The sequence below is a fragment of the Chaetodon trifascialis genome, chromosome 2 (assembly GCF_039877785.1).
Source record: "Chaetodon trifascialis isolate fChaTrf1 chromosome 2, fChaTrf1.hap1, whole genome shotgun sequence".
Classification (NCBI taxonomy): Eukaryota; Metazoa; Chordata; class Actinopteri; order Chaetodontiformes; family Chaetodontidae; genus Chaetodon; species Chaetodon trifascialis.
Genome location: NC_092057.1, coordinates 27,527,430 through 27,555,069, shown reverse-complemented (window position 1 = coordinate 27,555,069; position 27,640 = coordinate 27,527,430). Strand labels below are relative to the sequence as shown.

The following is a 27,640-nucleotide window of genomic DNA, read 5'->3' as shown; positions in this document are numbered from 1 at the left end:
ACACACACACACACACACACACACACACACCTACACACACACACACACATACACACACACACACACACACACACACACACACACACACACACACACACACACACACACACACACACACACACAACAGAGAACTGGTTGATAAGTGTCTGCGAGCCATATGGGCCCTGTCCATTGCAGCACCATTAATCCAATACAATATGTCTGCTTAATGCTGTGTGCTATGAGGAGAGGCGACACTTATCATCTTTAACGTCTCTGGTCAGACATTGCTGGGGAGGATCCCTCCCCCCTCCAAAAAAAAAGGAGGGTGTAATCAGACTTCAGTTTAAAAGTGTAATTTAAAGGGTCGTTTCACTCACATTATGAAAAAACATATTTCCTCTCTCTTACCTTTAGTGGAGTTTAGCCATGCAGATACTTTTGAGGTCACTGTATGTAGCTGTAACAGTGCAGTAAGAGGCAGGAGACTGTCCCAGGTCTCATTTCCAGCCCAAGCCAACCCATAAATGAAGTTGGATCAGATCAGGTAGGACTGTGTGTAAGTAAGTAGTACCCAAATGGATCTAAGCAGACTCAGATCAAATATGTTTTTTTGTGAAATGGGAATCGCAAGAAAAATGACATGTGATCTGTAGCCTATGGAGACACTGACATTGTACCACCATGCCATAACATAAATGAACAATCTTGATATGGATAAGTGAGATTTGTGTTTTTGTTGTTGTTGTTGTTTTACATAGGCTTAACGAGTGGGACATTTCAAAATTGAAATATCAGCTTATCAGTGCTCTTTGGTGGAAAACGTTTATAAAAAAGGCACCATTTCCAAATTACCTCAATTTTTAGCCAACAGTAAATGATGGGACGGTACCAAGCAAAGCTGTGATATTATAACCAATGATGGTCTTTGGTTGGAGCGCAAAAAAATACAGGGGCAGCCAACAAGCTAACTGTAACCTAAGCTAAGCTAAAGTTAGCCAGCTAGCTATCACTTAGCAATGCGGAATGGATCTGGTGTTGGCTGCTTCGTAATGTCAGCTGTCACAATAATTTGCAAATGGCAAGCTAGTTGCTATCTTGGAGCCAGTTGTCCAAATATAATAAAGGAAATGCACAGATTGTAACATTATTCTGAATATGATAGCAATGTTCCAGCATTTAGTGGTCATTTCAGCGCTCAGTCTGCTGTATCACTGGTCAATGACCAGCGTGATGCTTGCTTGTGTCTGTGAAATGTGAGTGTAAGCAACATGAGGCAGTTCACTTAACGGCCACCAGTGTCATTAATAAACAAAGTTTTTTCTGAAAGTTACACATTGTACAATTAAAGGAAATTGAACAGAAATTAAGATGTTCCTGGTGTCTCCATGCTCAGAAGTGAACACGAATTACAAAAACCAAGTAATTTGCATGCAAAGTGTCTCAACTAAACAACTAAAAACAAGCAAACAATTAAATTACCTTATGATTGATATGGAGATAAAAAGGGGGATTAGGTAGATTTGTCCTCAGGAAATAGTTCCATGCTCTAACAACAGAAGGAGAATGAATGTGGTGGAATGAGCAGTATCGAGCTGTAATCACCACAGATGGGTCATTATCAGCATATGACTGTCTTTAAACGAACGTGTTTATATTCAGCTCTCTTGTCCAGAACACACGATGCAACATGTGTTGGGAGGAAACATTAGTCTAAATAGGTTTTAACGTAACACGGTAATTCTGTAATCCTTGACTCTTTAATCTTATATTTCCATGTGGGAAATGAATCACCTCTCCAGGCACAATCTGCCAATTTTACTCCCTCATGGCAGCATCCTCTGCTGTGAACTAGAAAGCAACCAGCTGTTGTAGTTGTCTGTGGCCATTTGTATATCCCTTTGCGCTACTAAGTGCTCATCAGCAATCATCATAAGCCCCAGTCATTAGACATGGAGAGCTGCAGGGACAAAATCAGAACTTGCAGCCTTGTTGTTTGAACTAGCGTAACACTCCTGTCAGTGAAGATGGTTTCCGGTTTCTTCTTGAAATAAAATTATATAATAAACATGATGTATTTTCCTTCTTTTGCAAAGCATTTAAATATTCTCCATCCAGAGTGTATGTTTCACCTTACAGGTGATTTTCTGGCTTGCCCTCAGTTGGTCTGATGCATACACAAAAATAATTAAAAGAATTATCCTGCAGGGATGAAAGATCAGTCTTAAAATGCATGTGAGCTGTGTTGTGCAAAAATCTCATGTTCCTTTGTGGGCTGTTGAATTCTTTATTCCTGTTTAATAAGTCATAGAAGCAACCATCCCTGACACTGCACTTAATTGGAAACATATTAATATGTACAATTACCGGAAACCCCTGTTGAGACCTGAAAGGACTGAATCTAAACAGGTTCATCATAGGCAAAAAAGAACAGTTTCATTTGCTAAATTAAGCGATTTACTTTCCCTGAGGGCAGGCTGGTGATAAAATCTGCATCAGGAGAAAAGCTACCAGGAATAGCTTCTCTGAAAATGTGGCTGTGAGGAGAAATAAAAGAGAAGCACAACAAAACGACTGTAATACGGACTGTTTTAATTATAGCCGACCATATGGTAGAAAATAACAAATATGGAGAAAGACAGTCCAACATTATCCTCCATCTCTCCGTCTGGATCCTCAGCTCCTCCCCCATGCGTGGAGAGCTTCATTTGATCAAATCCTTCAACTTGGACCACTTAGACTCAGCCGCACTTTTTACAACACTGCATTTGAGCAACGCCACAACTTGCGCAGCAGTTCCCCTTCCATCGCCGAGCAGCAATTCAGTCCCCGAAAAAGCAAAGAGAAGAGCGGAGAAAGGACCCGGTGCATCCACAGCATCTTTCTCTGCCGCCAGCAATGGAGAGGGAGGTCATATTTTGTCCGAAGTGGCACAGTGCGCTTTGGTTTCTGCTATTGATGATGCTCTGTTTATTTCATGCAGCTAAAGCTGAAATAACTTGCAGGTCATGCCAGCCTGGAAATAAGTGGCGTGCACAGGAATTACTGCTGAAATTCGACACAAGTGAATCCGCAACAGGATTAAAGGGAGAAGTTTGTGGACACGGAGACCCGGCAAGGAGATCCGGAGCTGCAAGTGCCGAAAGTCGGCGGCTCCGTTGCGCAGGAGGGTCCGCTGAATGCCCTACTGAACGGGCGGGACACACGGAGCCAAGGCTGAAACGGAATACTGACAACTTACGCGGAAAAGGCGATATTGGTGAGAGCGAGTTTGCCAAGATGAAAGTTTCTCATGTCACCATGAGTGGTCAGCAGAAGAGCAGCGGTGGTGCAGGTTTTACCTCTGCCTCCAGGTACAGAAAGCGCGCCAGAAGGAACAGTGATGACGATAAAGCGAGACTGTTGCTTTCCACCCAGAGTGAAGACCCGGCAGAGGGCATGAGCTCGGCAGCTGGACGCAGAGTGACGCGCTCTGAATTGCGCTGGAGCGGAGAGGAGCGGAGAGCCGCCGGTCCACGGCAGGAGGAGCCAAAACTTAACAGTTCAACGTTCGCCTTAACCGGGGATTCATCTCACAACCAGGCTATGGTGCACTGGTCCGGCCAGAACAGCAGTGTAAGTTATTTCTTATGTCCGCTTTAAGCATCACTGGCCGTATGCGCGAATCCACAGAGGAGGGAGATGTGCGCTCATGATGGCCGTAAGGTGCGCACACATTATCCTCGAGGAAGAGGAAGTAAATCTTCGTTTAAGATGAATGAGTGTGTGTGTGTGTGTGTGTGTGTGTGTGTGTGTGTGTGTGTGTGTGTGTGTGTGTGCGCGCGCGCGCATGTGCATGTGCAAGAATGAGAAACGAGAGCCCAAAAGAGCGGGACACTTCTTTAATTAAATTGTCAACTCCAAATTATGCGATGAAACTGCTGTCAGACACCTGTCATTCACTAAACACATTCACATCCATGTTTCAACCCAAGATTGAATGCTTGGGTTTCAGTGCTTAATGAACTTGGTATAGAATGGCATTCAGATGGTGGTGTTATTCCATTTCTACTGAACTGAGATTATTTAAGCCACAACATTTTGATTACAGATGAAATTCACGCTTGACAAATGCCTGCACTTTTGGTCTGATGAGGGCTTTTATTTAAGTTGTAGAGTGACAGTGTAGCCTCTAGTAGAGGAGTGTGTGTGTGTGTGTGTGTGTGTGTGTGTGTGTGTGTGTGTGTGTGTGTGTGTGAGAGAGAGAGAGAAAGAGAGAGAGAGAGAGAGAGAGAGAGAGAGAGGCTTTATCTCAGCAGCTTCTTCAGTCTGAGCAGCTGAATTGATGTTGGGTGAAAGCTGTTCATGTTGAGCAGGGAGCATCTCTGACCAGAGGGCAGGATTTTCAAGTAGCTCTGAAGGTTTAGGGAGAGGTTAAGCAATTTCAGCCCTCCTCCTTCCTTTTCTGAAGCCAGGTTTCCTGAGCCACAGGCCTAAAGTGCCCGCAAACTTTGAAGCTGCAGAGCGGCATCTTTTCTTAGCCTCTTCACTTGTTGGCATTAGATCCTGCCATGTAATAGCAGGAATGAGAAGATCAGATCAGTGAAGCAGTTCTTCATCAGGCAGCAAGGACCTTAAAGGTGCTCTGAATTATATCAGGTAATAAGATCAGTTACTTGCTGTACATTTGAGTCCGACAAGGGTGGAACACATATCCAAATCAGAGGACCAGCAGCAGGGCTGGCTATCAAACCTCAATGGTTTTTTGATACCTGCCTGTGTATGTAACACCTTGTTACTTTAGATCACCATTATGTGCAAAAAGCTGACATCAAATCTCTGGACACATGTTTATTTATTTATTTTTTTTAATAAAAGAAAAAGATGGTTTGTCAGTAAAAAATGCTCATATGTCTCAAAGAAAGGTATTGAGAAATATACTGTAGGCTGCACCTAATGATTATTTTCAACTACTTATCATCTGTTCAAGTCATCAATTAATTATATCATTTATGAAAGGTCAAGAATAGTGAAAAATGCTATTTGTAATTTGTCAGAGCCCAGTGTGATATTTAATGTAACTTTTTTTGTCCATTCAACAGCCTAAATTGCAGATATTCAGTTTACAAGTAGAGAGCAAATCCTTACAATAGGATGGGGAATGTTTTACGTGTGTGTTTGAAAAATGACTGAAACCATTAATCTATTATCAAAATTGTTGCAGATCATTTTTATGATGATCAATAAATCGATGACTGGTTTCACAAATGGTTTTTAAAGTATTGTTTTAGTATCAGAACTGAAACTGAAAATGCCATATCAACACTGATAAGGCAAAATCTTGAGGTAAGGTTCTCTTATTGATGAGTGTCCACAACACAAATAGTGAGCATTTTCTGAAGTGTCACTGTCCACGTGATGACAGTGTCAAACATGTCCCGCGTCTGAGTTCAGCTCTTCCAGCCACTCGTGCTGTCTTCTGTCACATCTTCGACGGCGTCACAGCTCCTGGAATTTTTTAAGAGGTCTCCCACTTCAATGTAAATTACAACACAACATGGAAGAAAAGGAGCAAATGTCAGAGAATGTCGGAATTTGTTGAGAACAAACACTTCAGTTTTGCAGAAGTCTTTGCCAGAGTCCCTGAACAGCTTGTCTCCTTGGAGCATTAATGTGCAGTGAATCTACCTTTACAATATAACGGGCAGTGCTGCTGGATGTGCCATTCTGCTCAGTGCCATCCACGTTACAATGCATTTTACTCCAGGTTTTATTAGCTGCAGCACTTTCTTACTAGATGTAGGAAAGAGAAACCATCTTGTGTTGAATCTCAGCATTAATTTGAACCTATACAAACATTCTTTATGTTGTATCCCAAGAGATAATCTAAGCCTAAATGCAATTTTAGATTGTTGCTTTTAACTTTAATTAACATGGGAAGAAGAATGTCTTCAGGCAGCTTAACCCAAAAAAGCACTGGAGCACAGTTCAAATGTATTCATTTGCTGCGAGGACTGATATCTCAACATGACTGCTTCTACTTCAGAGTCAAAATATAATTAGCATGGACTGAGAATCAAAAGCAATAAAACGCATAAAATTGTCTTTTATCCAACAAAATCTGCCATCCTGGAAGGAAAAAGTGAGCGTTTATCCTCAAACTGGGCTTTCCATGAGTCAGTGTCCTGACGGTTCCACAACTGCACAGCTCGCTGTTCCACCCACACCACTTAGCCCTGTCTGTAACAAAACCAATTACAGTCAAACACGTATCACCAGCTCCCATGCCCTCCACTTCGCTTCTGACTGAAATTCCATCCTGCGCCTCAGGTGTTTCTGTGGGCTTGACAAACTACTGCGGCTCATGACAAAAAGTGACCTTACAGTGAAGGCGAAAAAAAAAAAAAGTCCTGAAAATGTCAGAAACAGGATTCTTTCCATTTTTGCTATTCTGCTTCTGCCAATTTGTGTTTACCCTCAAAACAAATGAGCCATTACTATTTAGCAGCCATGTTTGATTTTGTGATATGAATAAATGTTACTTGTGTAACTATGAAACAGTTTGCCCCTATTCTTTCAGTTGACGCAGACAACTTACTGGAGGCCGTGTGAGAATAGAGGATCCGACATTAAAAATGTAGAGTTGTTGCTATAAGCAGGAACAGACGTCCTCTGTCTTTACAATCTGAGCTGCTGTATAAATAAACAGATGAGTCAACAGCATGCCACAGAGCTAAAGTGAAAAGGATACAGATAAGGGCTTCGCTGCTCTTAATATTTAACCTTTAAGGCATTTATAAAGCTTGTCTTTTAACCGTCTCACATCACTGGAAGCCTGTATGTCAGATTGGATTGGAGGTTATAATTATGACTCATGCTGAAGCTTTGTACAGCAAAAACAGGGAAAGCATGTATTATTAGTAAAAATACACACACAGCAGCTGAATGGACTGTTCTGAATTTAGCACATGATGGAAAAATGGCATTGTAAGAAGAAAGGGATGCAGACTGTAGTGAGTATGTTATACTCCTTACTCTGTGTACATACATTTGTATTGAAATATAAGCAGCATTGTTTAAAAAGAGAAAAAAAGTGTGTTGTGTTCTTGGTTTAAGCCTTACTTTGGGCAAAATCCACGATCTGATCATGACCCAAGTTTTGTACCACATTCAGCAATGAGCCAAAGCTTAACCTTCTCCAAAAATGACTCGCCCTTGAAGGGAATGTGACCTGAAGCTCACTGCTTTATCAGTCTTATACCAGAATCTACTTGTAATTTGGTTGGAATTTATTTTGTCGCAGTATCCACTTTCTCTCAGTCTTTCCTTTGCATCTGTCTGCTTCAGTTACTGATCTCCCTACATTGTCTAGAAAGACATTTGATAGCTCTGGTGTGAACTTGTGCATTGAGCTGTGTAGGTGGACAGCTCCGTAGTGGTGGTAAGGAAAGATCTAAAGAATGAATCCTTCTGCAGTTGAGACATGCATCTCATTCAATACCAGGACTGTCAAACTCTTTTTTTTTTTTAAGGATACAACATTTCATGTAACTGAATATTTAATCACAAATTAAGATTTTAATATTTGATAAAATAACAACTCTGTTGCTGTGTTTTACACAATCAACTGTTATTCATGATTACAAGGAATTTTTATTTTTATTCCCAAACTACAGGCTAAATTGACTAAATTAAATTAAATTAAAGATTCAACAGTAACAAAACAGGTTCAATTTCATAATGCATGCACAATAATGATAAAATTACTAAATAATGCAGATGACAGACTGTGAATACTTCTGACATGTTTAGCTGTCAATTGATTAGCATTTTTCACAAGTACAAAATATTAAAATGCATAACATTATCTCCTTTTTTGAGTTTTAAAATACAATCATCCCATAAAAAGGTCACTTTTGGTATATAACAATATTTCATGGCATTATTTGCTTTCTAGACAAATTTGCGGAACAAGCTCTTCAACCCTTATTGTGTAGCATGAGCAGGCTGACTTTGTCCTCAGTTTTGCCAGCAGGGCAGCACTTCCTCTCTGACTGTATTGTCCTAAACATGCTTATTACTTAGTTTTGGAAAATGGTTTATTGCAAGTTATGTCATCAGCTCTATCAATTGTGGCAACATTGCACTCTTCAAAGTAATTGTTGAGAACTCAGATTGTGCCCTGCACTAGGAGTCATCAGTAACTGATGGAGCACCAATGTGTGGCGTGTTTTCACCAAGACAGGGAAGTCACACCAAAAAAGATAAGAAAAAAAGGAAAGAGAAAGAAGGCAAACTGAGGGAAAACAGCTTTTGACTATTTTCTTTCAAACGAACGGTGAGAACAACTCCCACAGTTTAGGAGTGGTTTAAGCTCATATCAGAAGCTGTTTAGATTGAAGGCATTCAGCCAGGAATTTAGCTTGTATAACATGAATTAATCACCATCATACAGTAGATACAAACCTAACAAAGCTGAACATGGCACACATGGCCCTCAGTTTCAGAAACAGCCACCAAGAACAGCGACAGGTCCCTCATTTGTCACAGAGATGAGGTGAGCTCATGAAGTGGCTATTAGAAGTTATTGCAAGCAATCCTTTGACATTGAGATGTCACAGACCTTACAGTAAAGACGTTTCAACTTTGGAGGAATACTTAGCCTGTTTTCCAGTAAGATAGCATGACATGTTGGATATCAACAAATTCTTTCCAAGATTCATATGATGCTTAAAAACAGAGCTCACAACCACCTTCAAAAAGCACTAATGCTAATGCCAAATCATTTTTCACCATCATTTTCCGGGTGTTCAAAGTAGGCCAAATAAACTAAGAACTGAGGAGGAGAATAATTCTAATTTTAATGCTGATCAGAGTCTAATTACAAAACATAATCTCTGGTTCTATTTTTCACTTTTAGATTCTTCAAATATATTAGAAATAGATCTACCAGTAGGCTGCATTTTAATTATTTTCATTCAAACAAGTGTACAGACCTGTTAACCCTCCCATTTGCTCTGGGATTCTTCCACATTTTACACCACTAGTGGCAGTATATAGGAACATTGCCTGTAACATGTATTGACAAGGTGTCATTCACTCAAATGACTGACTGCATATCAGCCTGCCTCGTCTTTTTCAATGTGTTACTGGTGTATGCTGGTAACATTTAAATCTTTTCTTTCTAAAAGCAAGATTTGATCTTCAAAAAATCCAAAATGTAGTCTCAAGAGAAAGAGTGATGCTCGATAATCAAGGTTAATATGGTATATTATAAGCAGGCTAAGAGGCTGTTTCAGTAATGTATTCACAACTTGCTAACACTGTTTAAGAATGGTTTAAACTTGTATGGGTGTGTAGCTTAGATCGGAGGCAATGAACCAGGACAGCTTGGAGCATCAGTGTCATGTAACATTTATGGCCCTCAGTTTCAGACACAGCCACAGAGAATGGAGTTGTTCACTTGTCTTTTCTCACAGCAGGAGTTAGAAAACTAAGATGCTATTTTTTAGCTTTGTCTTATACCTTGGGAATGATTAATACTTAAACACAAAGGAAATAATGTTCTCTTAAGCTTGATACTCTGAGCAAACCTCATTTAACTATGCTACTACACAGTAATTACAGGCTACAATATATTGAGGAAGGAGGGTTGAAATGTGCTGAGATGTCAAACTGTGCAGACTTAAGCACATATCACCGATTGTTATTACTTGTTTAAAGGTGGTATGAACAGTTCATTAGTGACTACCATGATAACCACTGTAGACTGATGTGCACAGTTTGTGGCTCAATTATCTGCATATGTCATATTATTACAGTTACATTTTCTAAGCCACAGTTTGCAGAACTGTATGTGATACCATCTTTCAGTTTATTCTGATGATGGTGTAAATTTGTGGAATATTACACAATCCTTGTGTAAATTGTCTCTTTGTTGTTTTAAGTCTCTGGTGGGATTCATGGAGGGTATTGGTGTATATTGCTGTCTGCCACACCGTCTTTTTCATATTACCACTGAGGAGCTCCAAAGTCAAAAATTTCCATGTGGCTGTAATTAATCCTATGTTGAACCACGTCATTGAAGCAGTGAAAAAGCAGCAGAACTCACTTATTCGATCTGTAATTACTGGAGTGGACCAGAAAATAAAGGCACCTTGAAGCTCCTATCTGCAGTTATGGAAACAGAGAGAGAAATAAGACTGATCAAACATACCCGCTGAGGTCTTGGCACTGGCAGAGCAGCACTGAGATTCTGAGAAAAAGGTTACCAAGAACAGTCTCACCATGGGGCCGGTGGCATATTACTCAGATGGATGTACAACATGTACCAGAACAGTATTATTTACATGAGGAAATGTCAGGCATTGAGTACTTTGCTTTGTCACTCATATTGATTCAGACTGACATACTGTCTATCAGTCTAAGAAGTTTACTCTTGAGCTTTATTGCTGCTGGAGACATATGCCATGTCCTGCTGGAGCATGTCCAATAAAAGCAAACAGAAGCATGTAAATTCTAAAATGAAACTCCACAGAGACAACAGTGGTGTCTCAGTTTTACTCTCATAGACACAAGTAATATATAAAAAGATTTTGTCATCAATTAATGCAGAGTCGATCACTTCACAAGTGCTTTAAGAAACTCACTCACATCTGCTATCTGAGTTGACAGCCTGGCACTACTTCTGTAGGTGTTGAGGGAATATATGGTTGTGTGTGTGTTCTTATAGCCATGGCAATGATCAATTTACTGCCAACCCCAGATTTGTTTCACCGAAGTCATGTCTCTGCTGTGCAGCGATATTCTCTCTATATGATGAAGCCTTCATAATTTGCTCATTTTCAGACATTTGATGGGTGTCATTGCCACATGCAGTTGTAGGAAGAGCTATAAATTGAACACATTTACAACCTACTCATCCGAGATGGCAGAAATCAAACATGCAGTTTAGGACAGACGTATGCTAAATGTACAAGATTTGTGCCACAGGAGTAAGTGGTGAGGTTAGAAGGTAGTACTACTCACCCTTTGGTATTTTTATTTTATTTTTTTTATGGGGTGGGGGTGGGGTAAACACATATATCACAATAACCTTTGTGATGGTTGGAATTGCTTCTCTTTGGCGAGGCATCTTATCTCAGATGGTAGTGATGATGATGACGATGATGATGATGATGATGATGCTACTACTCACAGCTGATTTTCCAGGTTTGGGTCAGTCAGTCTTGAGTAGAACTGAGTCTTAGCAAGAGTCAGTTTTGAAAATAGCTGTTCAAACTTGTAGGTTGTTTCTTTGCAGCTGATTGATATTGTGTTGAAGGTACATCAGCTGGTTCCAAATTAAGGAAAAGGCGCATTGTTCCCTCTTTCCAGCTGCACTTTCCACAGCTTTAATTCCACATCAAATGTTTTCTCATTTGAAAGCAGAGAACTGAGGAGCTGCTGGAGTTTGAGGTTCAGCTCTGAGAGGTACTTGGTAATGTCCACCATGAAGGCAAGATCACACACTTGCTATCACTGAGTTTCCACGTCTAGTTTTCCTTCATCTCTGTGAATTATTCCAGACAAACTGACACAATTTTATTTTGTCTGGTGCTAGCAGCTCCACAGCAGCATCAAAGGACTCCTTCAGAAATTCTCCTTCTGAATGAGGTTTCAGTTTCTTAGCTATTAGCTCACTAACCACAACACATCATCACTGTGACTTAGGGTCACTGGGCGGTATACTGGTTCACACCGAATACCGGTTTATTTTTTTCTTATGATATGAATTTTTAATATACTGCCACACCGGTGTATGTGATTACACAACATCTGGAACGCTGCCCCCCCCCCATGCTTGTGTGCCTGCTGCTCCTCCTCCGCCCCACCTCTGTGTTCCTCTCCTGTGTCCGTGATCTCCGGCATTGGCGCAGGCCCCGCTGCTTCCTCCGCTGTCATCTGTGTGAGACTGAAAGAATGCCGTGAGCTTCGGGATGCTCTTTAGTAAATTTTCTCCCTGTTCTGTTTGTCACGAGCCAATTTTCTTTTGGAAGCACCACCCTCAAACTTTTTTTCGGCCGACATCTTCCACCTGTCTCTCTATCTAAGTCCTGAAGCGTGACCAGATTGACACATGGGGGGCGGGGTTGGGCATGGTGGCAACAGGTTAATTTGGATCAATCAGCAGTCTCAAATTTGCACAAAGTGTGATTGACAGGAAAACTGACAAATTAGATAACAATTTGACTTTTTATGCTAATTTGTCCCAAAAATAATAGGCCCCTAAACTCCGTGGGCCCCTGGGCTTCAGCCCAGGTAAGTCCGTGCATTAAGGCGACCTTGGTTGCAAGCCATATACGGGTGCCGGAGGTTCCCCACCCCGTTTAAAACTAAACTCATTTCAAGCAGAATGAATAGAAATGCAATGGAGTCCGGTACATTAAAAAAATCCTTTTTTTTTCACACTAACAAGTACATAGGTAACAATTTTTGATAGCAATTAAATTGCCCCAAAGAAGCCAGTAACATAACCATGATGACAAGAAATACCATTGCTAAGTCTTACCTTGAAGCTACCAACAAGGGAAGTGAAAATTTTATTAGAACCCCAAAATAACCTCTATATTGTACCATTTAGAAATTATGTTGAGCACTGCACTTCTAGTGACACTCATAAAACTGGTAATTAGTGAGTCAACAGACTCTGCAAATATCTTTCAGTTTTATTTCTTTATATTTCTTTTTTCTCTTCACTTTCAAGGGGTCCCTGTCTACTGTAAACCTCAGTCTTCTCACAGCAAACAGAGTTTTGGATGTGGGTACAAAATCCAGGTGATTCTCCACCTTAATTTATCGTTTACTTTTTGAAAATTGAGTAAAATGCCAAAATCCAAAAAAAGACAAGTCTGAGTTATTGTAGTTATTCATCATAGATAATAGGTTTACATTATCCAACACACTTGAGTCAAAGGTGTGACCATGTGGGTCTTATCCTTCTGTTGGAGGAGATATAACATCAGTATAAGTGGATTTGGTAACATCACATGTGCTAAAGGCCTCTCTCAATGACTTGCTTTTAGTTTCTTAAATCTGTGCCCATATATCTGTCTTCCTCTTCTCTCCTTGGTCACCATCGACTTTGCTCACATGCACCTTGTATCTTAGCCACATTTATCACACGTAATGCTACAAATCACAATGTGAACTTACAAATCACCTTGTGAACATCCAGTTGCAACACAAGTAGAGAATAATCCTGCTGAGAGGAGAGAATTTAAAAAAAGGACACATTGAAGCAACAAGCATAACTGAAGCCACTGTGTGGGCTAAGTGATCCTTCGGGTATGTGCCTAGGAGTGATCAGGCAGGCGGACGGTGTCACGCTCCAGTGAGCAGCATTTACTTGCCATCAGGCTGCATATGCCCATAAACAAACTAGGTTCCCAGTCCCTCTCTCTCTATAGAAGCAAAAATGCCACGTGAAAATCTCACAAATAAGTCATTATTTAGTCTGAAGTTATATGCTGTAAAACTCTGTCTCTAGAGTAGTCAGAGTCTTCCTGTAGACAGTTTCTAGACAAAATAAATATTCACTTTCTGGGTCATATGTTGGGGTACTCTCAAACCTGTGAGGCTTCAGGAACGCACACTTTATTTCAGTAAATGCTCTTCGATGCTCCTGGGAGTATCATTCTTATTGTTTCTTCTTTCTGCTTCTCCCCCCTAAGTTCTTTTTCAGGCATGCAATGACAATATTTCTGCTTGTGCTCTCTCACAGCCCACTCAGTTTGTAAACCCTTCAATTTAAAGTGGGGAAAATTTCTGTTTTACTGTATCTCATGAAGAAGGCTGGTTTATGGAAATCCTTGTTCTCTCTCCCCTTGGTTTTCCATTCTTTTTTAGAGGTTTAATCTGCAAATTGTGCATTCATTTATGCAGTCGTATTTACATTTTCGTCTCACTCCTAACATTACATTACTTAACTGATGCTTTTATTCAAAGCAACTTACAGTAAGTGCTTTCACCCATGTCCATGCAAACCCAAAACTGCATGAATCATGCAGGTTCAAGTGCTATGTTTTTTAAAAAACAAAACAAAAAACAAAAACAAAAACAGAAAAACAAAAACAAACAAAACAAAACAAAACAAAACAAAAAAGAGATAGAGGGGTTTTGCTAATCTGCAGTATGAACAGATGAGCTTGATAAGGAGCATGTGTAGAGTTACTGCTGTCCTGACCGCAGCCATGATTTTGTTGAGCAGTACCTTGGTCCCATTCATACTGAAATAGTAGCAAGTCATTTAACAATAGCGGAACATAGTGGACAGGCTTGGATGGTTTGACCATGTCCTGGATGAATGACGGGTCTGAGAACTTGGGCAGGTTGAAGACCAGCAGAGCTGCTGCATTCTAGATGAGCTGCAGAGATCGGATTGTACAAGCAGGTCCACCAGCTAGGTGAGAGGAGATGTCTAGGCACGAGATAAGAGCCTGGACAAGATCCTTTGCCGCCTCCGTGGTTAGGAATAGACGTATCCTCACAGGTTCCTTGCAGTCTGAGTTTGGGACACCACAGAGATCTAAATAGGAGAGGCCTTCCCTGGAAGGAAGAACAGTCTTGTCAAGGTTGAGCTTTAGGTTGTGTTTAGTCATACACACAAGAGATGTCAGTCAGATACAGCAAGATTCGAGCTGCCACATGGGTTTCAGACCGGGGAAAAGACAGAATTAGTTAAGTGTCATCTGCATAGCTGTGGTAGGAGAAGCCATGTGAATGACTTCTCCTAAGTGACTTGGTTTAAAGGGGAGACCCAGAACAGAACCTGGAGGGACCTCAGTACTCAGGCAACAAGGTTCAGACACAGAATCTCTTCAGGTGACCCTGTAAGTGCAGTCCTTGAAGTAGGATGTGAACAGGGTGAGTTCAGAGCCTGTTTTCAAGTATTTATTAATGAGGTGGTTGAGATGAAAAGAGGAGAGTAGGGATTGACAGGTAAGGAGGTCCTCAGACCACATATGGTGGATCTGTCAGCATGCACTGAATCAGATAACCACGGAACTGGAGACAAAGTAGAAGTGACAGTGTCTGTGGCAGATTTAGGAGGCACAGGTGCTTAGATTTTGCCAACATCCTCATACCTGAATGAATGAATAGGTCGATTACCAATGACTCCTAAAATGACAGATATCACCATTAGAGAGTACCAGTAACAGGTGTACCTTTGCGATACCGGATCTTTGTCCTCATGGGGTTTAAGTTGTGAAACTGAAATGAAAACTACTTGGTTAGGTTTTGGCACCACATTACATGATTAGGTTGTGGAAAAGATCATGAGTTAAAATAAGTATGGCGCTGCTACGTACATGACATAACTTAAGTACGTTATGCAAGTTAAAATGGGTCAATGTTGACTTTCTCTTTCACACGGGACATGACCGGCAAGTGGGTGGAAGTCCTGTGTTTCTTTGACCCATCAATCCATGTCACCTTCCTCCAAATGCAGACTTTCTTGGTCTCTATACTACATCACCTTACTTCCAGTGCCTTTTTTATGCTATGGTAAGGTAACCACCCCCTTGCTCTAACTCCATAGTTAACATGACGGTGGTATTGATCTTTTCATGAAAAACCATATGTATGTATTGCATTTTCTTCAACAATAAATCAGTACCAGCTATTTGTAGTGAGGACACTAATAAAACAATAGCCAAGAGTTTCCTTTTGATTTTTGGACACGTTACTGAAGGAATTTGGAACTGGAGCAGATATAACTCGCTGTTCACAAAGTCATTAGTCATTTGAACAGACAAATGTGTGCCATATAATATTAGAGAATGGTTTGCTGAACTATTTCCTATTTTATAAGATACATTGCTTCTTGCTAATCAGAGCTAGGAGAAATAAAACATTTGAAAGAAGATTTGTTAGCTTTGGAGCAAAGCAAATCTAAGACTGTTATTCCTGCATTCAAGATGAAAAATGACCTTTAGCCTCAACTTGTATATTGCATGTGACTGTATCTGTGTGCAAGTTAGATACAACACATGTACTTGTAGAGCAGTGGCATAATCTCTTCACAAATATCAGTGCACTGTATTTTCTGGTGACATTACTGCAGCTGCCCCACTGCTCCGTGATGTGATTGACACTTTGATGTGAGTGATGGTGATTGAGGTGATGGGTTTGTGGGAGAGAGGAGCTCCGCAAACTATTACGAGAGTACTGAAGCACAGCTTAGTGGCTGAGCTGCAAGGTGGAGCACACTCACAGATCAGATTTTGTCTGGACATTTGTGACAGTTAGGGGAGCAAACGTAATTTATACACTACACAGAGAGTATTAAATAAGAGCAACGAGTGAAATTTTCTTTGGAATATCTGAAAAAGTCAGATTTGCCAGATGGGGTTCATGGTGATGTAGCTGATACCCCCTGACTGCAGATTTTCAGTGTGAGGCACAAGGATTCAATTGCTGGTCATGGTGTTTATATATTATCTGCTTCCTTTGAAACCTCTTCCCCTCGTAGCAATTCAGATTGACAAGGATGATTCTCGTAGCTATTGCAAGGCAGTCAGAGGTCTTCTTTCAGGAGGCAGAGAGTCCCATCTCACCCGCTGATCAGGTTCAGAATTGTATGGGACATTTCTGTGGCACAAATTGAATCTCTGGCAATCTGTAAACCATGGCAATGTGTCTGAAAGTGAAGATGAAAAAGGTGTTTTTTAAGAGCCAGGCACACTGACTGTGAGAAGCAGATGAGATGGCCGGTCAAGTTAATTGACCAAGTCTGATATAACATGGAGACACAGAGTGCTAGGAATAACCCTGAAAGACCTTAAACAACACCAGGAAGAACGGCGATGGATCAGTGTCTGCATTTCAACACATGCTGGTTGTTGTTTTTGATAAACAGTTTTTCCTGTTCTCTTTTTGTGTGTATCAAAATAAGACTCAATCAGGGACCTTGTGTTGCCCACTCATGCTCTTGAAAGTGACATGGTGCACAGAGAATCCTTAATGTTCAAAAGTAAATACAACTGAGCCTTGTTCATTTTCTCTGCTTTTACAACAGCCCACACACTTCCTGGCTCTGCATGCGTAGATGACCCAATGTAGCAATTCACAAATCGTTTAATGAGTCCGTATCACAATGTTATTCATCATGATCAATACATTCTCCTGCTTCCTTGTACAAATGCTGCTGCTTGAAAAAGTACAATACAAACAATGCTGTTAAGAACTTGTGCTGAAATTCATTATTTCTCATTTTTCTCTTATCTTGCTGGGTGGTCAAGTTCACACAGTGTTTCTTTTCTCTGTGAGCTGCCAAGGTTGTTAAGGGCTGGTTTAGGGCACCGATTGTGGGCGCATGAGTGTGTATGTGTGTGTGTGATGTAGCAGCTGCTGCAGAAACACAGAGTACATTACAATGATCAGCCAAACAGTAGAGAATAAAGCTCCCTGTTTTGAATAATCATAATTTATCTATCAACGTCATTGGAAAAGTTACAAATAATTACCTGCTATTAGGTCTTTGTTGTTAGCCTACTTATAATTAAGAACGTATGAAACATGAATGTATATTCATCAAACACATGGCATTTAAAATGCTTATTTCAGTGTGTGCCTAATAGCTCAGTTAACACCTCTGTTTAGTGCATAATGTCACATTAGTGCAGCAAATCAACACAATGAATTATAATTGGTAATGTGAAAGTGAGAGTACGCAATCCAGAAATAGACACTTAAAGCTGATCCTGTAATTATGATGTTTGTTGATGGAAAGATAATAGGGAGACAGACAGAAACTCTTTATAGAGAGGCTGATCAGTCTTAGAGTTGTAATAATTCCCTGTAGATTGTAGGAGTCAGTACAATCTCAGAATGGACTTGACTGCTGGAAGAGAAGCTACTCACAGCTTTAGCAACTTTGCGGAGGTAACATCACTTCTGTGAGCTAACACTGTTGCATAGATGTAAAAGGAAAATTAATGCTATAAATGCTGGGCTGGGATGTGTGCTTGGATTCCACTCCCTTTATCTACAGGTTCATATTTTTGGCTAGGGATATCATATATTGTTATCTGAACAATGAGGTAGGCTACCATAAATGGTACCAATCAGCATGTCATTTATATTATATATGTTTTACTCAACAAATATTGCAATAAACAAGTATGCAAATTGAGACAGTTTTCATTACTTCATCACTACCTGTATGTCCACTGGAATTCCACACCTATAAAATATCTGTATATGAATGGACAGAGGAGAGACAGTCATTGTTCCAGAGATACAACATCCATGTTCATGGGCCATACTGAGCCTTTGTAATGTAATGTAATAATAAAAACTTGACAAGCGTAAAACAAAACAGCCATTTTAGATGGATGTTATCCCATGTCCCATCATGCTTTGGGTGATTCGAAAATTAAGTGTGCCATACTAATTCTAAGCAGATTTTCAGTATGTAATATGTTCACACAAGACAAGTGACAAAATAATGCATGCAAAATATGGCTGATTTTTGATTTTGCTGTTAAGGCACACTATCCTCCCACAATGCAATACACAAAGAAATGGAGGAGCAGGTCAAAGCTGAAATATAAAAAAAAAAAATAATAATAATAAATTGTGCATGGTGGTGAAAGAGTTCCCAAAGAAAAACTGCTGTCTAGAGCTGGTAAAGAAGCCTCAGGCGCTCAACGAGGTATTCTATCAAAAAGCCTTGGCTATTAATTGAAAATACAGGTAAGCACATGCTTCCATGTTTCAGCCATAAGGCCTTCTTTAGGGAACAGAAACACAGAAGCAACAGAATCTTCATTTTTCAGTACACAAAGGCAAAAGAGAAAATAATAATTTCTAAATAAAGGGCAGTTACAAAACGATTCTCTTTGTTTACACCTGAGCAGCACTCCATGCAAACTGTTTTTCTTCTTTTCACTGAAAGATTGATGTCTGTTTGTGACATTTCATCAGCACACTAACTGTTGCAACAGTAACCTAATAAAGATTAGTATGTAGTATATACTGTAGAGAATTAGTATGTTGAATAAATTTGACAAACTATGGCGTCCCACATCCATACTACATACCAGCTCTAAGCAGGTTTTGATTATGAAGTGTGTTCACATAGGATAGGTGTGAAAAACATGTTTCTGAGCTTGATGCTTGACACCATATTTCCACAATGCATTGCAGTAAGGAAAGGTAGGAACTGCTCACAGGTGAAAAATATAACACATTTTGGAAAGTCCTAGAACAGCTTTATGAAGACCAGACAGCTTTAGAAAAGAACTACTGAATCTTTGAAAATACATGTTACTGTCTCGTTGGTATGTCTAATTGGCACTGAAATTCCAAAATAGCATTTTGGTTAACATGCTTTGGTGCGTGTTATAATCTGCTTTTGCTATAAAACATTTAAATACATTACATTTTTTGTTTATTTGTTTGTTTTGTAACTACAAAACAGTATACTAAGACAATCAATATAAGGTACATACTTTATGTATTCTGTTGGTTTGGTGAATCTGCACTGTTATAGTTCATGCTCTGTGACCATGGGTGTACAAACAACATCTAAAAGATTCATTACTGATTTAGATGATTTATGAGGCACTGTCTCAGATTAAAAGGAGCACCACTAGTTTGAATCACGACACACACTTAAAGTGGTCTGGTTTTGATGCAGAAATGCAGAACACATCAATCAGGTACCGAGGGTCAAAAACATCCAATTGTTATATTTACAGTAGATGATTCTTTTTTGTGCTGTCCTCAACAGAAAAACAGTCATGTCAGCTGTGGAAGCAGGGTATTACACTCATGTTTATGTTAATTGTAAGTAATTATGATGGGAGCAAAGGTGGAAGTCAGGTGACATAGTATAAAGAGCAAGAAAGTCAACATTTGGAGGAAGGTGGCGTGGATGGATGGGTCAAAGAAACAGACTGCTGCTTGTACATCATGTGAGACTGAAAGTCAGTGTTAACCTATTTAAGTCACAGCAAGTACTTAAATGACATTGTGTATGTAAAGTAACATACAGATTCGAACACATGATCTCTTCCTTAACCTATCGTTAACCTAAGTACTTTTGGTGCCTAAACCTGAGCAAACTCAGACCATTGTACAAATTAAATGCATGAGGATGAACGTCCAGTTCGACAAAGGTCTGCCTGTCACTGGTACCCTCCAGCAATGTATGTAATTTTGGGAGTCATGGGCAATGGATCTGTTCAGTTGTTGAGGGTGACAACCAATAATAGTCACTGATCTCTGGTTCTACAGATCATGGTATGATTTACACTAAAATAAATAGATAAATAAAATATTTGCTGAATTATTTTGCAGAAAATGTGTTGACACTTCGCCATGCAAAATAATCTGCAGGCCCAAATGTGTGTTTTAAAAGCCAGGAGTGTCAGTACCTAAGTAACTAGTAACATCGCCCCATTAAATCCTCTGAATAATATCATTTTAAGATTAAGATTAAGAATTCCTTTATTCATCACATTACACACAACATGCATAGTTGAGGAGGGAAACTGTACCCGCCATGCAATTGTCAAATTCTTTCCCGCTTTTTGACCCATCTATGGTCAGTCCTTCCTCCATGGCAGACCAGGAGCGGCGGGCTACCAGTCGACTAGCGCCCGGGGACCCAACTCTCATTTGTCACCATTGGTCAGGTGGTGATCTTCTTGCATGTATTGCATGGTATTTTTATGGAGGATACCCCAGGGGAGAACATGCAAACTCCACACAGAAAGGCCTCCTTGGGCAGCAGGCACCAAGGAGGACATGCCCTCTGCGCCCAAAGCGGGATTTGAACCGGGGACCTTCTAGCTGTGAGGCGACAGTGTTACCACCGAGCCACCGTGCCACCATTTTGTGGTATGTGAGGATAAAAATGACGTTGCATCTTCAAAGAACAATGCTTCATGGGCTCTTTTGTCACTTAGATTGTTCCGTTTCTTGTAGCTTTAAGACTGATGGCTGCTGAAGAGCCCTCTGTACTGTAGAAATCTGTGGAATCGAATGACAAAGCTGCTGCAGACTAAATGGGAGACATTTTACAAGTGAGACAAACATCTGGTCAACAGGTGTGAATTCATAAATTAGGTATTGTTCAGTACAAAAGGTGAGGGCAGATCAAGCTGTCCTACATTCTTGCTGACTTTTGGCACCATCTCCCAATGAACAGTTTTAAGCTTTTCTTCTGCCATTGGCAATGCCCTGCAAGAGGTGTCCATGTGTTTTATGAACCAAGAATACTTGCCTAAAAAAATAAATCACTTCCTGCTCTTTGGCAGGCCCCATCTGTGTATAGAGTCATCCTTGAAAAGACACACTAGGGACAGATGAAGACATCTGGAGATACAGTACCTGCCACATCTGCTAATGTCTAAATACATTTACCTCACCCCTGTCATTACCATGTGATTTAGCATGTATCCCTCGGATGATGCTTTGATCGGCCCAGCTCCCCTTGTCACAGCTCTTGAAGCCAGCACCCAGGCATCAAAGCCCATTGCACAGCAGCAAAGTAAGACTGTTGACATGGCAGCTACAGCAGCAGCACTGGATCATATTTAAAAAAAATATCCATCTGCTATTAACAGCTCAGAAACCTACAGAGAGAAAGTCATATACATAGCATGTTATCACAAAAATAATTTTATGCACAAAAATATTGAAGGGGTTTGAATAACCTGCTCACATGGCAGTAGTTCTATCAGTCCAGCAACAGAGCAGCAGAGTGGAGAGTATGACACAGCCCTCAGTCACTTTTAACACAGCTGTAACTGTATTTTCTTTTAACAATCAAATGTATTTACACTATTCACAGCTCACCAATCCTGCAGTCAGTAAATACCATAAATGAAGACACCACAGAAATAACCCCAGTACAAAAACAATGGCAAGTCAGTCTCTTACCAATCTTGTTTTCAAACCAAAATTCAAATCCTTCTACTCTGCGATTCTGTTCTTTACTGTCAACCTATCGTGAATGCAGAATGACAAAGTAGAACCAGCTACAATTTATTGATGAGAGCATCCCCAGAGGGGAAATTTAGGTGTTGCAGTCGCACAAGGACACATAAGTAGCTGTAGAGATGAATAGAGAAAGGTAAAAAAGTAATGTATAATTACAAGTATATGGCATAAAAATATTAATAGAATGAAATAGGCACTGTTAAAAGCAATAAACTCAAGATTATAAAGCAAGCAGCACACATACAGTACCCATGACCAGAGGTGAAAAGAGAAAGAAGAAACTCAGCAGAAGAGTAAGACATGACTGTTGTTGTAGTGATGAAATTGCAGTGATGTAGTGATGAAAGTGTGAAAATGTAAATTATAGAAGATGTTTCGGGTTGGCATACATAGCATATATCATCAACAGAGAGTTAGAGCAACCGACATTTAAAAAAAAAGAAAAAAAAGATATAATGTACTTCAAAAGGAAAAGGGAAATTAGGAATGAAGATTAAAAGAAAGAAGTACTCATCTTCAAAATAAGCCCTCAAATCATCAGCTAGATAAAGTCCCTATAGCAACAATTTGAAAAGGACAAAGTTGGATTTCACGTCTTAAAATCTCATGTGCATAATAAAAGGCCCAAGAATAAAAAATAAAAAAGCTGTTTTTTAGTTGTAATATGTTTTATATAAAAGGGTGGAGTGCAGGTGACAGGATGATAGATGGGATTACTGTGTCTGCCTACATCAGGCTCATTAGTATTTCAGATCTTCCTGTTGGACACTAGGAATACAGGGGTCTAATTAATTCATCCAACCAGCAGTAAGTCTGTCCAGGGGGCAGCGAGGACCTTATAAAGGACTTTATCATGGCAGGAATCCTTCCCAGGGCTGAGATGGACTGAAAAGAAATCAGCCCACTCCAGTTTAAAAAGCAGTGTGGCCGTCACACGTAATTGAGCGCTCTCTACATGCGTCATACCTTTCATACTTCTTTCGGCTGTCGAGGTAATGCACAGAGAGTCAAAATCAAGCTCAGGTTCAACCGCGTGAGATGAGGTGATACTCCATGTGATTATCCTTGTGTGAGTGGTCGGCACTTCACATCTTTGACTCACCACTTGCCCGAGTGGTGCTGTGTGGAGGTGTATGATAGTGGGAGGCAGATGAGAGTAGTTTGGTGGATTCAGGACACTACCTGTAATATTTTAAGAATCTATAGGACTGTCTTTGGCATTTAACTGACAAACATAAATCACAAATCTATTCCTTAGAGCAGAGAAAGGCTTTTTTTAATGTTACATTTTTGATGAAGTGAGATTCAGTAGATTGATCAGAGGAATGGCATGTGTCAACCTAAATCAATGTGTAATACAGATTACATATTGATTTAGGTTGATCAATAGGTTGTTACTTTGATTATTCCTAATGGCAGTTTTTTTTCTGATTTTATCAGTTAACAATAAGTAGTGAAATATTTTTTTAGTAAAATAACAATTATTTATCCTTATCAGTATGTTTTCAATTCAAAGCCTCTTTCGTTAAACATCTTAACAGCAGCATTACCTTTAAACACACCCATGAACCCTATAGGGGATTCTCATTGTCAACAAAATACCACAACTGTGAATTGATCCTATTAACAAGGATTCAGCTTCTTTCTCCTGCAAATTAAATACAACAAAAAAACACACCAGTAAGCCACACCATTACAGTGGCAGACATGTCCCTTCAGTACCATGAACATGGGCACCGTCATTTATTTAGAATCTATCACATATACACCATCCTGCCGTCAGCTATAGTCGCTAGCCCTAAAGATCCTTGCTAAAAAGCTAAAAACTATCTGCACCATATACAGCATTTAGTTCTGTTTGGGTAACATTTGCAAGACTCTACAGTGCCCAGCTGTTTCAGGAAGTTACATAGCCTTTTTCAAAAAAAAAAAAAAAAAAAAAAAGCTGTATATTCAGAACCTGTTTAAAAGATGTACAGTATATCTTCAGTGGGAATACATGGACTTGGGGCTAAGTGACACAGACAAGGTAAGAATGTCAGAAAATAATGAAAGATAGCAATTGTCGGTTTTTGTCCTCTTATGGGATTTGTCAGCCATAATAAAAATATAGAATATTGCCAGCCTTATACTTTAAGTCTTCTCATAAACACAGTTTTAATGGCAGCTCGTTAATATTTTAGGGAAGCTGTTAAACTAGGTTTTACTTTCTTCAATTTAAATTTGTTGTACTAAATGAAGTGCTAACTGTGTGTCCTGACCTTTGGGCCATCACCACTACAATTTACTTATATTAATTTATTCACTTATAATGCTGCTTAATTTCTGAAAAGCATCCCTGTTTCAGTTAGATTGTTTTTGTTAGTGTGAGCTGCATATGAAGCTCCAGCAGAGCTACCCTTTGAACTTCCTCCACTCTATTTGGTAACCTTCCAGCCAGAGGACCTCCATGCTGAGAGGGCCCATCCAAATCCAGGTGATATCCTTCCATAACTGGAAACCTGCCAAAGAGTGCCTTGCCAGCTTTACCAGGTGCCCGTCGCCCCGGTGTAGGGGCTGGGGTCAGGTAGCGCTCTTCAAGCCAGATGGCCCTTCTATGGGGCTACATCACTCAGCCCTCCCCTTGAGTCCTTCTGGAGACCACTGGCCATGAAAATGAAGAATCCTAAAAAGGCAGAAATGTATGACTACAAACAGACCTGAGAAAAAAAAAATAAAAATCACACACAAGTACATACTGAAGCAGGAGCCATTGCAATTGTACTGTATGTCCTTGACCAAGTAAAACTGACATTTGTTGAGTGGAAATATTTGGGCTTGCATTAATATCAGATTTATATAAGTTCTCTGCCATAGATACAGTACAGTACTTACAGCATAGTACAGTCTGCCCAGGTTTGAAATAAAATCAGCAATTCTTCACTCCAGTACCACCAATCAGGACAAATTTGAAATCAAGGTCAAATGACCATGCCATTGGCCATGCAGCCCTTTTGCATCACTTCTCCCAGCTTGATTGCTGTAAATTAAGAAAGGAACAATGAATAATGAAATGGCATTGCAGAATAGCATACTGAGGGTAAGCTCAAAGTGATCTGACCACTCTCCACACAATGCACACTCCCCCTGCAGGCCTGTACAAGGTTGAGGTTACTCGTAGAAGGAACTGTACAAGCTGTTCGCTTCATATCTGTAAAAAGCAGCTCAGCCAGTGGCTCATGTGAAACATTCCCAGAGCTGCACATGACCAAGCTGTTGATACAATGGTATTTGCCTGCAGATGTAATTTATAGGTGCAGTTAGTGACTTAAATAAATAATATATATAATATATAAACTCTTCTATATATATATATATATATATATATATATATATATATATAAGAGAAGAGTTTGATAAAGAGCATTAAAACTCTTAGGATGTAATGATCACAAATTTAGATGGATATCTGAATATAGATGAATTGAATGCTGTCAGAAGTGTTAAAGATTAATAGATCTGGATTTGTAAGTCAGAAGCTATATAATTTTTTTTGCTGTTTTGTGTGAAATCCTCATAAATTAACAGTTACTCACCAGATCAAGAGTACACAATCATCCTGGACTAATAACCCACAACATGGCACCTCTCACATTTCTCAGAGGCAGAGACAAAGACAGGAACAGTATTTGCTTTGTGTGGGGGTATTTCCTTACATCTCCCTCCTTCCACTGTTTCTTTTTCCATCTCACTCTCTGCTGTCAGATGTTGACTGAATCAGGTTAGAGATGGGAGGTGCAGAAACAGACGCATCGCTGATGAAAATGACAATGCATCTACCCTGTTTGGATATTGAGATGCACATACTTGCCTCCTTCCCCAGGAAAACATGTGCTTATGTAACCTGCAAAAAAGACCTGTAAATGTGTCGTGCAGGTGTGCAGGAGTAATTGGAAAGGGAAACAGACTTAAATATGAATTAAAAACAAGCAATGACTATTGAAATGTGGATGTAAATCAGAGAGATCTATAATCTCAAACATATAATCTTTCTGATTTATAGGCAGCACAGAAACACAAAGTAATAAAGCGCTTTTCTGATAGTGGTGTGGTGACAGAACACAACAGGTTTTACTTGATGTGACTGTGACATTTACTGATTTGTTATTCAAATAAAGTCTGACACAATGAGCACAGATAGTCTTGACATTAAGTGGCTCTCTGCCTGTCTGCCTGTTCTTGGCATTGCCTGAGTCTGTAGTTTCACCCGCAACACAATTCTCTACCTGTTTTCAGTGTGCTCACACTTAGATCAGAGGTTACCACCTCCCAGAATAGCATGATAATTTTGCATAGTGCAGTGCATATAATGCAAATAGCGGCTGAGTGCATGTTAGTGTTAAATATTAGTTGAAAAAATAGCTTAAATCTGTTTTCTTCTGATGACCGCACTCAAGGCTTTTGAAATTAATTCAACACCCGTGGCCAAACAGCATTGTGTTCATCCATTTTTATCTTATTCATGGTCACAGAGAGCGGTAAGGAGAGTCATCACGGACAAACACAAAATGTTTCCAGTTTCCACCTCTGACTATGGGAGTAAACTCCACATTACAACCTGGGAAACAGCACAAAGAGAAGAGCCGGAACTGAGCTCTGAACAGTGGAGCTTTTATCTGTCAAGTGAGATATGACTGAGTTCTCAGTAATCTGAATATCGTCCATATGTCATTTTTTCTGCATCTGTACTCACTATAATTATCATAAAAGAACAACTGTAATCATCTGGACTACCACCTTGTCATTTGTCACCAGTCAATCATAGGGTTATCCATCTATTTGGCCCAACTCATTATGAGTCCAGATCAGGTTTGGCCCACACCTGACAGGCAACAGTAAAACTGAGGTAGTTTTAAAGTGATCCCACAGTTTGATTGGGATGTTGCAAGTCAGCCTGTGGGTTTAGACAGATGTGGCCCAAAGAGTCATGCTATCTGGTAAGATATCTTTTCATAGTTTTTTTATGTGTGCCAATAAAATGCACTTATTTTTTTTCTTTCTGCTAAAACTTTCCCACCCAGCATATTCACAAAATGCAGTAGAGGCAGTGAGGAGGCAATGACTGTCAGAGGCCTGGCCTTGTGGCTATGTATTGTGTGAGGCAGTGTGATGCAGAGGGTCAGGGAACATGACGGGGGCAGTGACTGATGACCATTCAGTGTATTAGGGAATGTGACGTAGAGCCAGTAGTTCGAGCCAACCAGTGACGACTGCTGTTCTTTCAAGAGTCACTGTGTGAGTATCTTCATAACTCAGGTAGCAGCTCTACTACAAGAGGCTCTCCAGTGTCTGTCTGTGGGGGAGTGTCAGACACAAATGCAGTCACCTACAAACATACACACTCGTATTACCTTGTATTAACATCATATGCCAACAAGAATCTAAGGGATTATGTTTATAGAATAAAGATAATTATTTAGTGTTGAATTCTTCCACTAAACTTTCAAGTGCCAAAGGTCTGCAACAATGGCCTGTTTGGATCCTTAAAGCTACACTAATTATTTATTTTATATTAACAATAGTGCTGTCAAATCTATATATCGCGTTAACGCATTATCGCAAATCAATTTTAATGGCATCATTTTTTTTTTTTATTGCATGAGTAATGTTCTTTGTGATCTAGTGAACTTGTAGTTTTTTATAAGCTGTG

At 39.9% G+C, this 27,640-nt stretch overlaps 1 protein-coding gene across 4 annotated transcripts in view; it reads left to right on the top strand.

Annotated features, from left to right (window-relative positions):
- Window positions 1-2,716: 2,716 nt before the first annotated feature.
- sorcs1 (sortilin-related VPS10 domain containing receptor 1) overlaps window positions 2,717-27,640 on the top strand; it is a 171,892-nt gene continuing 146,968 nt past the window's right edge. For all 4 annotated transcript variants that reach the window (XR_011602540.1, XM_070972396.1, XM_070972388.1 and 1 more), the window contains exon 1: window positions 2,717-3,594. Coding sequence is in view for 3 of the 4 variants with exons in the window: in XM_070972396.1 (XP_070828497.1) it covers window positions 2,878-3,594 (717 nt within the window). In the remaining variant the exon portion in view is untranslated. The remainder of the gene's footprint in view (window positions 3,595-27,640) is intronic.